The sequence below is a fragment of the Cyprinodon variegatus genome, unplaced genomic scaffold (genome assembly GCF_000732505.1).
Source record: "Cyprinodon variegatus isolate N-32 unplaced genomic scaffold, C_variegatus-1.0 Scaffold71, whole genome shotgun sequence".
Lineage (NCBI taxonomy): Eukaryota > Metazoa > Chordata > Actinopteri > Cyprinodontiformes > Cyprinodontidae > Cyprinodon > Cyprinodon variegatus.
Window position 1 is genome coordinate 1,640,362 of NW_015150524.1, and position 13,489 is coordinate 1,653,850.

Sequence of the window (13,489 nt, forward strand, 5' to 3'; positions counted from 1 at the left end):
GGTGCCATCATTTTACAAATAAGCCAGTGTAGTCTAAAAAAGGACTAAAATTGCAGTTTTTTTGGTCTTAAATAAAAGCATGAAACAGTAGTTTGTGTTTCATGGTTTGACAAATTTGTTTATTCTGGAAATGTCTGCTGATGTAATGAAAAACAAAACTCCTGCAGTTAAAATTTAGACCAAAGATGATAGAGCACCTACATGGCATGCTAGTTTTCTTTTAGTTGTTTCATAGCCTAGCATTTCTGAGGTGACACATTACTTTGTCTTTTCTTCATTAAGATGAAGAAAATCCTTATCCATCTTCTTATTCATAATATGGACGCTGTCTTTTAGTGACTATAAGAAAAAGTGCTGTCACAGAAATACTGTGCATGTCAACAGCATGCACTAAAGAAATGCTTTATATAACTTCATAATCTGAGTTTAGGGGAACATGAAGATATAAATAAAATTGGCTTTTATATTAACCCCATATCCTAATATCTAGACTTAGACAAACTTTGTCATATTAGGAAATTAGGAAAATGAAATTAGGGACAAAAGGAAAAACCAGTTTAAAGTCATGGTGCAAAAGGTGTTGATATGGAAATGTTCAGTGCAGTTTAAAATAAATATGGTGCAAAATGCAGTAGAACCTTGAGTTGTGTATTTCAAGGAATTATAAACGGAAAAAAACAGCCACATTGGTAGTGCAAATATGATGTTGCAAGTGTGATGCAGGGTCTAGTGTAGAGTTAAACAGTTCAACGTTCTGACGGCAGCGGGAAAAAAGCTGTTGCAGAATCTGCTGAACCTCTGGTAGAACAGTTGATGTTACGGACACGCGTAGCTGGGATGAAATGTCTTTTATGGAGGGAAGAGGAGCCCCAAGGATCCTCTGCTGTCCTCATCACTATTCTGACATGCTTTCAGTATGAGGCGCTGCAGCGTCCACACCACACAGGGAGACAGCTGGGCAGAATGTCTCTATGGTGCTATAAATGAATCTATAAATGCCAAATGATGCTAGGTATTCAACAGTTTGCTGATAAAGATCTCAATCATACAGGTAGCAGATTTCAGTTATTTCTAGGTAGGTTTTACTCATTCACTGATTTGGAAAACTATCCTTTTCATAAGAGCTAATAAGATCTCTGCTGGTCTGCTGCATGAAATCTACATTTTTAAATTTTTTTTAACCAAACATGTGAATTTGGTTATACATTTGCCAGGCTTTATTTTATTTGTATATTGTTGTTTATCCCTTGTGCCAATCACAGGATTAGGACTAAAGGGAAGCTTACTTCTAAACCAAAGGTCAGCACATATTGTACACACACACAGATTAGACAAACTAACAATAAAAGGCAAACTGCTGCCTCTTTAAAACACTACTTTGCCATGCTGGCTTTGTTTCTCTCACAAAAGCCTGAAATGTCATCATTTTAATGGTGTAAAAACGGTGCTCTTATTTCCCACTTTAAACTCAGGCTATACCTGAGAGAGCTATGGCTGACTCAGAGGTATAATAACATAATCATCCCAAATATTTCCTCATTCACTTTTTTTCTAAAGCAGGACTCTAGAGGTCTGGCAAACCTTTGTCAGAGACTTAATTTGCTGTGCCACTGATCCCCATTTTCAACACTAATCTCTGACATTTAAAGTTCTTTACATGTGACTTCTTGTGCCTCCAAACGTACATTATCAAAAAATTGTCAAGGGGTAATCTAAAAAGCCATCGAAGGACTGCACAATGCATACATTGATGCATTAAGGAACGCCCCAAATAAAAGTCTCCCTAAAAATCAATCAGATTCTTCAGTTTTACCATGAAACCCTACTAGTAATGCTTGGACAAAATGATATAAAGTGGGGAATATCCTTTTGAGGTATTGCTGATTTATCCCCACACCTCATGGCCTGAGAAACCCCCACCTTCTTGAGGAGCATGTGTCCTGAATGAAAGACACCTTTAGGATAGCATGATCTATGACTGGACTGACTTATGGCCCCATAAAACAGCTGCCACCCAATACATTTATAGCTAGCTTATAATGACAGCACACCTGGCTGAGTTCAGAGTAAATTTCCCAATATCAGTTTGTCCTTGAAAGCTCAAATAGTTTGAAGTGATTAACCAGAATTTATGGTTATATTTAACAGAGAATGTAATGAAATGGAAAAAGAAATGCCTATGAATTTCTTTTGACTGGACAAATGGAGGCTTAAATCGTTAGAGCATGATCTGAAAAACAGAGTAGATTTAGGATAAGGTGCTGGTCTCCTCTTGGTTTTAAACTTGCTGGTCACCAAGTTTAGCAGAAATTGATTTAAGTTAAACATGAGCAGCTACTGCGTTATAGATTAAGGTCCAAGTTCCATGCTTTGGCAAATATCACACTTAAATTTAGAAGATTGACTGATACGTCAGCATTATTTTTCTTTTGCATCAGCCAATAGAGGAAAGCTTTCATCAGGTTTGCCTTTCAATCAGGTTAATTGCAGCTCCCTCTATCTGATATTCATTTGTTAAATCTTTCCTTTATGAGACTTGTGTAGCATTTTTGTTACTGTGACATTTTGAACGCACAAATGAAGAAAAAAAAAAAGCAATATTGGCTCCAAGGATCCACTAAGAAAGATCAGCACATATTGGGCACCAATTAGACTGTCAAATTAATCAGCATCTGTTGATCTCTAATTTATATCTATTTAGGTTTTTCTTTTTTAATATTGTAGCAAATTGCGACAGATGTTATTTCAATGCACCTCAGAAGATAATCAGTCAATCCGTGGTCTATACTCGCCTGTATGCAGTGCTCCCTGAACAAGCAGTCAATGCATCACAGGATTCAAGCAAATATAAGTTACAGTGGTAGTATCTGAAATCATAAGATAATGAGTTGCCAAACATTTTAAAGATATCTAAGAGATTAGAGTCACAGACTTTGTAGAAATCTCTCCTCCCAAGCAAGCTAGGAATGAACTCTGCAGCCTCTGGTTATTTACTCTCCTGCCTCTTGTTTGCCTTCTTTCTTTTCCAAAACTCTTAATTTCAGACAAGTAAATAGAACCACTTGTGAGCTACAAGTCTGAGCACAACTGAAAAGTATAAAATAAACAAACCACCTTTTATTTACTTTAATTCAAATTTTTTTTTTTACAACAGTATAAACGGTCATAATTAAGGTTCAAAAGAAAAAAACTTAAAGTTACATGGTGAGGCTGACTTCTTTAAGAATTCAGTCTGACATATATATTTCTATAGGCTTGAGTTAGTCTAAATAATGTCTCTTCCGAATCGGTCAGTCTGAAGTATCCAACCCAAATGCTGCACTGTATTCGCAGTGTTTTTATCGTCCTGCTTCCACTCATCAAACCCGTTTGGCTCTTTGCAGATAGACTCCGGGGCTTTGGTGCAGCAGGTTCTGTCCTTTGACTGACCCACGGCCTAACTTCCTGTCACAGGAACTGAATGGTTTGGGACAGAGCAGCTGTGGCCTCTGTGGCCCACGCAGGCCTGTGGCCCTCAGTCCAAGTGACTCTCTGCTTGCAACAGACATAATAGTGTCAGCGGTGGCGGTGCTAAAGAGCCCGTTTGTTGATGTTGAAGATTTTGACAGAGTGGTCGGCACTGGCACTAGCAAGCTGGACCCAGGAGCTCTTCTCTTCGAGTTTTCTGTCTGTGTCACTCAGCCCATCCATCTCGCTGTTCTCTAGACCTGCCCGACCGGCCCGGGGCCTCCAGCAGAGCCGCTTCACCGCCAGAGTGTGACTTTGTCTTTAGAAGGACGTTTGTTAAGGGGAAACAACATGCAAAATGTAGACAAATATCCAGCATAAATCCTTTACAACAGCTGCAAATTGTCCTCAAAAGTAAAAAAAAAAAGAGAATGGTAGAACTAAAAGCTTAACCTGGGAGGTAAAAACACTGTTATCATCTGATAAAAAAAAAAAAAGTAAGACTAAGAAAAATACAGGGTAGTTGCAGGGTAGGGACAAGAGGGAAGGTTACCAGAGGACAGGAGGTCTTCTAATAGAACATCAGAAGAAAAATACTTGTCTGTAGTTGATTTCAGATCTCTTAAGGTAATAACCCAAAGAGCAACTGAGAGACAAGACACACACAAACACACACTGTTTATACCTCCTGCCCTGTTTATTTTTCCCCAACAAAACATGAGCGCAAGGCTTCTTTACTCAGCACACATCAAACAGGAGCAGACTGCTCTAATGGAAGCAGAGATGCCAACAAGACATTTCCTTCCAAGTCAAACAGAAAATAAAAATGCTCTAATTAGATGGATGCCATCTAGTCTGCTTGTAAACCATAACATACTACCTTTATCTGCAAAGTAGATTACTTTCTGTACATAAACTGACAAAAAAAACAACTAAATAATATGAGGCAACTTTCAGGGCACAAAGCAGATTTGTGACCTAAAGATTTGACGCATAGGAGTTATTTTAAATGATTCATCAGGCCAATATACAACACTTGACACTATTAATGCTACAAGCGGGGTTCCCCCTTGAAATATTAACTATGTAAGTCAGGATAAGGCGCACCGTTATTGGCCAGGTCATGTGACCTGGAAGAGCGTATAGCTTTAGGGCTTCAGGCTCTTACGTATAGTCATAGAGCTAAGGATTTTGTTCCACTATTTATCTGCCTGCTCAACTACTGGTCATGGCTGAGGCAAGGAATAAGTTAAAACTTTCTGAGGAGGCTATAAAGAGAAAACAGGAGAGGGATCAAGGGTGAGGAAAAAACAGTCGATCTTGGAAAGGAGTTTATTCGTAGGCGAAGGCTGAAAGAAGAAGCCGAATTAGACTTTATTAGACTGGTAAGTTATCACCTTGCTCCTATATATATATTTATTACTTTCAACATTTAGTAGAAGCAAAATGCAGGCAGAGAAATCTAGCATGCTATAAACAAAAGTTAATCGAGATGCCAGAACTCTGCCGCTGGTCCTCTGCATGGCGTGAAAAGACGCAAGAGGCTGACTGGCTGACTGTTTACTTTTGCGACAGCGCTGCGGCGCTTCTGGCCACAAGGATTGCTTGACGTAAAAGTTACAGGTCTACGCCCCTAGTAGCAAAAAGTTAAATGGTGTGCCTTTAAACAGAAAAGCTAAAATAGGCATCCAAAAATAGACAAGTTAAAAAGATTAAAACAGAAAGTATAGATAAAAATAGAGTTAAGTTCTCAGGATTTACAAGAAGCTTAGGTAAGCAGTGCCCGCCCTCACCGTGTGGGATACAACGCCGCAGAAACCGAGTTCAGTCTGATTGCACCTTAAGGGAATGACTTGGGTGTAAGGTTTTGATTGTATGCAGATGATGAAACCGCTTTAAGGCTACTTCAACAAATCACAGTGAATTGATATATTTTAATAATATTTTGGACCCCTACGTAATTAGACTTTCTCTAATTAGGTATCTTTAAGGTTTGGTTGAATGCCCTTGTTAAAGAGCAATAGTTTAAAAGAGCAGATTCAGAGTTAATTCGAAGATTGGCTGCTTTCCCAGTTTATACCTGCATAGTTGACATTTGGTCCCTTTCTACTTCCATCGTAATTATAAATAAATACAAATAAACTTTGCTTAAAATTCTAAGGTACAATCTAATTAACCATATACATTTATCTCCCCCTCATTTCCATTTGTTCTGGGTTATTCGGTTCCTATCTGAGGCAGCTGACTCCTTTAAAACATTTTAGATTATGACTCCAACTAAAACAACTTGTCCTTCAGCTGGTAGATATTGAAGCTCTAGCTGATAAGCTTCAGATGATGTTTTGAAAGGATACAAGGAGTCCGTTTCAGCGCAGCTAATCCAGTCACTTCCTGCAGCTCCGTCGTGACACGGTCTCCACCTGTAGAGCAGGATTTTTCCGCACTCCAGACCAACGGCGAGCAAATAGCTGTGAAAAGGGGCAGAGCAAAAATCCATGTCTAAATACTGAAAAACAAAAATCTATAGTTGCTTTTTAATCTTATGTCTAATTTCAAAAAACCATCTACTACAGTATTAAAATGTGCCATAATGAGGTGATATCTTTTAAAATAGAACCGTAAAACAGAAATAAATGGTAAAAATATCACATTTAATTAAGTTGCGTTATAAGATACTGCACCTAAACTTTACACAAATAATCTGTCAGTTGGTTCTCGTGTTAAAATACAGGTTTTACATGGAATCAGAAAGCAGTTTAATGGATTTTAAGTAATGGAACCTTAAAGTTAAAGATAAAGTACTATGGTAAAAAGCCAATATTATAATTTTAATAATACATTTATGCTTAAATAAAGTGCTGTATAAACATAATGACAATGTCGGACATTTTCTGTCATTTCTACTGGAACACCTCCTAGCTTCTATGCATTCACCAGGATTTCATCAAATGCAGCAACTGGAATTACTGAATATATGAATCTAAAAAATTATGGTGGCTCATTTGAACCATCTTTCAAATTCTCATTACTTTGGTAGAGAAAAACCACCAGTTTTAACTCCAGAACAAGCAGAGTTCTTTGGTCCTGTTAAAGGAAAGCTTGGCATGATGCTGCAACCACCAGGGAGGATGATTAGTGTTAGAGCTCTGCTCCACTGACACCTGGGACTACACCATATTTACTGCATTATTGGAAACTGCAACCATAGCTTTTAGTGGCTCTCTCAGCAGAGGTTAAATAAAAATGCAATGAGTTTCATTTACACAGAAATAAAATAAACAGTTTTTCTTAAATTGTCCAACAATGTGCTACTTTGTGTATCTCTGTCAAATAAAACTGCGAAAAAACAAAGCTTGTAGTTTTAGTTGTAAAGTAGAACCGGATCAGAACCTGCTATCAAAGCAAAGGGAAGGACAGAAAGCTACGGCCGTAGCAGAATCCCCAACATCCAAGACGGAGGAACATGGTTTGATCTCCAGAGGCATCGGTTCTTCAGAGTTCTCCAACATGCACGGCCCCCACACTATCACCTAAACACACAGAAAGCATACATTTCAACCATCTGGTTTCTGTATTTCATTATGTCCAAATCAAATTATATTTAGAAGTTTTGGAATTGGATGAAGATTTGACGTTTACCTTCTTGTCCCTGCTGGATGTCACAAAGTATTTGCTGTCGGAGCTCCAGTCACATGACCAGATGATTCTGCTGTGCGTGGCCGTGTCCTTGTTTGTGTGTGCGCACAGTGAGAAGAGAGGCTCTGTGGGGGAATAAAGAGGAACACAGACAATGGGGAAAACTAAACTCAGGTACAATACAAAAGGTGTTATAAGTCAGATAACATGTTTCATTCATCTCCATTTCAGCAGGGAGGAAGAGCTGATGGTGAAACTCTGTTATGATTATGATAGCATAACATCAGCATGTCTGGATTCCTGCTTGTCGATCACATTTGCCTTGGTGACAAATAAACAATTAAACATGATAGAGAACCTCCATTTCAGCCTGTTTTGGTTTATGACCCGCTGCTGTTTATTTCCTGGGCCCCAAGTCATCTTAGAGCCTAGATTGGTTTTCCCCGGATAGCTTTTTTGTATGCTGCTGACAGCTGCCTCCCTGCCTGCCTGTCTGTCTGCGAGTCCTCGGTCGTCACGCTCCGCGCTGACGCCCATACGCTCACACAAAACTAAGCGGGCAGGTACGTACAGCAGTAAAGTCTCACAGTCAACAAAAGACTGAGTCGAGCATTTTGTTGTGCTGTTAAAACACTCTCCTCTGGCAAAAACAAGCACAGGTTTACTGTTAGGGGGCAAAGACGTGCTGCAGCTTCATCCATTAGCGGGAATCTGAAGGACAGGATGGCTCTCTATTCTGATCACATAGAGATGAAACAAATAAATAAATAAATAAAAGCCAGAGTGAATCAACTGTAAGAGCAGAGCAAAACATATTTACACAAAAACTAAGAGTCAGGAACAAAAAAGGTCAAAACTATCAACCTGGGGTTTTCAATCCACTTGGGGAAGAAAGGCATCTGAAACAAACACAGGAGGTGTGTGAATAGAAAGAAGACTGTTTGATGTGCGCCGTCTTCACTTAATGTAACCGGTGAGGCTGTGTTTGCATTCCCCACAATCACCTTGAGTGATTCAGCAGTCAAGCAGAGCGGACGGGAAGTCCCGACCTTGCCCTTGCATGCACCCATCTCCGTCTAAACCGCAGGCGCTTCGCCTCCGAACGGCCGTGCTATACAGGGCGAAACTGAAAACGCAGGCCTGGTTATCCTCTGTCGATACACATTAGAAACAGTCCAGAAACGCCAGCAGAAATGAGAGTTCCAGCAAAGGTGGGAGGTAATCCTTTGGGCTTAAGTGTCTTGCTCTGCTCACCGTGAATGCAGGATCGAGTTATTTGTCTGAATTAGGGAGCAGAAATGTTCTTATTGGAGAAAGACCCACCGGTGAAGCCTTTCTGTTTACATCCAGGAATAACAGAAATCCAGGATTATTAGAGAAAATCCTGCTGTCGGATAAATGATTAAGAGATGTCAGAGAGGTCACATCTGTAAGACTCAATGAGTTTCATCTCTAAAACAAAGACATGTACATGTCTGATTATTCAAATTAATTGCAGGTCAAAGGAAACTTCCCAGAACTATGCTGGAAACTTGACCCCAACAGGCGCTGGAAATAAATAAAACTCCTTTAAAAGTAATCATCTCCCTCAGCTCTGTCTAACATTTATAGTAATTATAAGTAAAATAGGAAAACTGAAACAGTTTTCATTACCAAAATCCCCCCTTACCCTGGAATTAGAAAATTCTCAGCCCAGTAACTTTTGCCAAATAACTTCAATATAGATAGAAGTTTACTAAGGACTTCAATAGGAGATATTTCTACTACCGGTATTTGGATGGAAAACATACTTTTACCTTTTAAGCAAATGTTAAAAGAATAATTAATTAATTGTTTTTCTGATTTATTGCGATGATATAATAAGAATTCATCTATGTCTAGACAAAGATAAAACAATTTTACAAAAGAAAAAAAAATAAAAGTACACAGAGGAAGACATTGAAGTAAACTTAGGCAAAATGTCTCAAAAATAAAAAAAAATACACAATAAAAAATGAGTGCATGCTTGAGAATAAACTTTAAGAAATTGGCTTAAGGATAATGGATTCATAATTGGAAAGAAGTTGGACTAAAACAACCATGGGGAGGAGACATTGTAGGAGACATTGTGGTCATCAGAATGTCATCAATTGCAAGCAAAAAAGCCACACGGTCTTTACATTACACAGCCTTGACTAATGAAACTCCCTCCCCCTATTGGCGGGAAATCATGGAAGATATTCACTGTATGGAAAACTTAACATCTTCTTCTAACATCTTTTACATATAAAAGGACAGACCTACAACAAACGCTGGACTAAATGGCTGACATACAAGGGCAAGAAAACATGACTAGGTGTAACATCTTGTAAAGTTTTTTATTTCTTCCTATTTAAGTACAAATTTGTGTCCCAAGTTCTCTGTTTTTTATGTTTCATTGTAATGAAAAATGTTAAATAAAGAGTATAATTTAAAAAAAAAACAACCTTAAGCACATTAAAGAAGTCCGGGTTAGTGTAGAAAATGCAGTCATGGTCTGTGGATCATTAGAAGACAGAAATCACTCCTAAACCTGCATTGGTTAAGGAGATGATGCTGGATTTGATTGAGACTCCAAACTAGATGATGCAGAAATTCATTTCTGGATGTTTGAGGTTAAATCTGTTTTTCCAGTTGAATTTCAACTTTCCACTCATCTATGAGCAGTAAGAGAATCATTAAAATGAAATGTGTTCAAGAAGACGACGGATATTACAGAACGGTTGAGAGCAGATTGTCTCTCCTAACGAGTTAGTGACTCCACGGTTACCTCCTCCATGGTAATGCTCTGATTTATGCTCCCCTTTTCTGGTCTGAACATTCATGTCTCGGTAGATCTACAATTGTACCACACAATTTTAGGATTATGGATTCAACTTTTTCCTGTGAGAGGTACAGATCTTGGGAGATCGTTTTAAAATAAAGCTCTACTTTAAAGTCAACAGGTTGATCAATCAACCTCCTCTAGTGTTCTTTTTCATTATGAAGCTGGTTGTCTCCCAAAAAACCTGAAAGGCATCAGTAAAAAACTGGCACTCAGGTAAACTATTGCTGAACAGGTTGAGTAAATCTACGGTTGTAACCTGCTCAAAATTAGTATTCCAAATGGTTTGTACTTTTTTTTTATATATACTGTGGAAACAGTTACAGAAACTGTGTTTAAACCTCAAGTTATCTTTGAATATAGCATTTCCAGCATTACCTGCCTTTTGGCCAAGTTTCTATCAAACATCATTTGCTTGGCTTTTCACAGTCCCAATTACTGGAGTCCTTCCAAAAAGGCCAGCTTGACTTTTGAATTTAATTTGGCACCGATGTGTTCATTGGGTTTACCTTATTTTAATTAATTCAAGTTGAAATGGCTCGTTTCTGCCAAAAATTGCTCAGATGTTGTCTTTTTATGTTGACATTCTGTCAAACATTTTTTAAATTAATTTAAATGTATTTTCACAATGCCATGAAGAACTATTAAACCCTTCTGAGTTGTACTGTCTTAGCAACTACAACTATCACCTTGTGGTTAAATGGGGACACTTTAACTCCAGCACTTAGCAGAGAATGGATAAACTGGAGAGCACAAAGTCAAAATCAAACGCTGACAAAGGAACACATTGAAACAACTTGATGGACTTTAGACTCATAATGTGTGGACTGATGAGATAAAAATGCATGTGCTGAAAGGTGTTTGTCCTGTTATATCTGGGTGAAGCTAATAGGCAAAAAGAACATTATGCCAACAGCTGAACACGGTGGTGATATTTTAGTTAACTGGAGCTCCCTTGTTGCTACAGAACCAGGGTGACTTGCAGCTATTGAAAAGACTTTAAGTTCTGCTGTCTTCTAAAACATCCTGAAGGACCGTAGATCAAACGTAGATTAAACAGCAGGATTTAATCTAATCCATATCAACTAATGCAAAATAATGGTTACGTTTGGACCTTAAACAAGTTTGCTGATGTACATGACTTATTCCCAGTCATTGCAAACATTTTTCTACAGGGCTAACCTGTAGAGCTTTTTTTACACATAATTCAAAGACAGCAGGTGTCATGTTATTTCTATACAGAACTGTACAGTACGATCTAAGACATTCTGCCAAGGAAAATTAAATACTATTATTAATTAAGAAGCAGATAGGTGATTCTCACTCAAGCTGTATTTATTTAATGATTTTTGCAAAGATGGAAACGATTATAGAGACAAAGATGCATTTAAAGGAGTGTTCTAATCCTCACAGAGAAAACACTCTAAAATCACAGTCGTGACTCATCAGCACCAATTTGAGATAATATGGAACGAACCAGAACTGGGCCGTCAGCTCTACGAGACAAAGGTTCATTTTGTTTATAATGTTGGATCAGGTGACATTGCATCATAAACAAGGCTAGAGGATATAGTTTTAGAACACAAACTATTCAGCCTTCAAACATGATAAGACATAACACAGAATATGGAAAACATAGTTTAGTCAAGAGATTAGAGAAAAGCAAAGCAAGAAGTTAATTTCAACAAAACCAGTTTAGAAATTCAAAAATCTGTGAGAAGGTGCTGTATATGTTGGCATACAAATAATTATAAGACTATTTACGATGATGTCATAGTATGAGAAAATACTTGATAAATGATACAGGATGCTTTGGCTTTACAGCAACTGGAACTACTGTTCATTTGTTAATGAGCATGAAATTTGTGGAGCTTTTGTGGTACAAAAACAAAAATACACATTTTGTTTAACTGTTAAGACAGTTATGTGTTATATATACATCTGTGTAGGGTGTTTGTTTTTCCTTACCTGGACTTTCTGCTGTTGGCAGCTTCCGTCTCCATAACGACCAGGTGCGATCTCTAGAAACAGCCAACAGGAGCTTTGCGTCAGGTGAAAAGGCCATCTGGGTGACTGTGAGGGTGTGAAATGGCAACGCCTGCAGCTGACGCCATGTGGCTGTACTCCACAGCAGAATGGCAGCATGCTCAGCTTTAGAGGCCTAAGTGAGAGCAGAGGACATCAGCTCATATATGTTCAGTAAATCACTGCACAAAGTTCACAATTTTAAACAGAGCAACATGTTTGTTTTTTCGTGCAAGCCTGATTTACACCAGCTAATTTTAGATTTTTTTCTATCCCAAGAAAGTCACTTTTCAGCAGATTTGTGTGAGATCAGATATCAGCAGCACAGCTTTGCAGAAGGATTAGATACACCCAAAATATGCCAGCAATAAATAATACAACATTCCTTCCCTTGTATAAAGCTATAGAGAAAATTAAATGAATAAATCGCATTACATTAATGTTTGCCATCTTTTTCAGTTTTGCAAAAAATTAAAATCTAAGTAATTTTTTTACTTAAATTAATACTTTAATTCAATTGGTCATCATGATTATAATCCTTTCTGCAAAGCGGATGCAGTGCTGCCAACTAACCCCGCCAGATGGATAAAACTCTGCCTCCTTATTTAAATACAAGAACATGAAATAACGGGAGCTTCAAATGAAAAACAGAGTTAAAAAACAAAAGACACTGAATACGTAAAGTAACTTTACAAAATAAAAGCGTAATAAAATAACACTCCATTATGAAATAAATAAATTAAGCAATTAAGAAATCTTTGAATCAATAAATATTTAAATATAATTAAATAAAATAAGGTAAAGCATATTTTAACTTTTTATATTTCATGGGGATTTTTACATGAAACGTTTCTACATAGTAAATAAGATGATCTCCCAGTAGAATGAGTATATTTGCCACTAAAATAAGATAAGATAAGAGTTAGTGCGTACGACCCATGCACGGAGGTCTTAGTCCTCGACGCGGCTGACCCGGGTTCGAATTCGACCTGTGGTCCTTTGCCGCATGTTTCTCCCCCTCTCTCATACCCCATTTCCTGTCAGCCTACTGTCAGAAGAATGAGCCACTAGTGCCGTAAAAAAAAAAATAGATTATCAGATAATATGCACCTAAAATAAGAATAGATAAGAATAGTTTTTTTTTCTATTTTAAATAGTCTTTTGCTCTAATCAAAAAGTAAAATACACTTATTTTAATAAAAAAAGCTCCCATTTCATTTTGCAGTGCGATAGTTATTTCTAATACTGCTTATATTGGGTTTCCTTTGTAGGTTGCACAATCTCTTCAAGTTTTGCCGTTTTAACCCAAATGTATCCGATCATTGATCTGCAATGTTATTGGGGATATAAACTTAGATTTGAATATTTCTAATTGTTGAATTGTGTAGGATATACACACAGGCGGTACTCTGCTAACATATGGTGGGTGACAGTGGTGTTTCACAGACAACAATGACTGAGCTGAGAGTCATCAGGATATGAGTAAGAAAATGTTTCACAAAGTAAAAGAAGGATTTATGGTAGAGGAAGTCAGAGAAC

At 37.7% G+C, this 13,489-nt stretch overlaps 1 protein-coding gene across 1 annotated transcript in view; it reads right to left on the reverse strand.

Annotated features, from left to right (window-relative positions):
• Positions 1-3,165: 3,165 nt before the first annotated feature.
• Positions 3,166-13,489, reverse strand: part of elp2 (elongator acetyltransferase complex subunit 2) — a 36,326-nt gene continuing 26,002 nt past the window's right edge. Inside the window, exons 18-22 of the mRNA XM_015372407.1 lie at positions 11,894-12,086; positions 7,087-7,208; positions 6,838-6,977; positions 5,802-5,915; positions 3,166-3,766 (exon numbers count right to left, since the gene is read on the reverse strand). Coding sequence (XP_015227893.1) covers positions 3,571-3,766; positions 5,802-5,915; positions 6,838-6,977; positions 7,087-7,208; positions 11,894-12,086 — 765 coding nt within the window. The 3' untranslated portion in view covers positions 3,166-3,570. The remainder of the gene's footprint in view (positions 3,767-5,801; positions 5,916-6,837; positions 6,978-7,086; positions 7,209-11,893; positions 12,087-13,489) is intronic.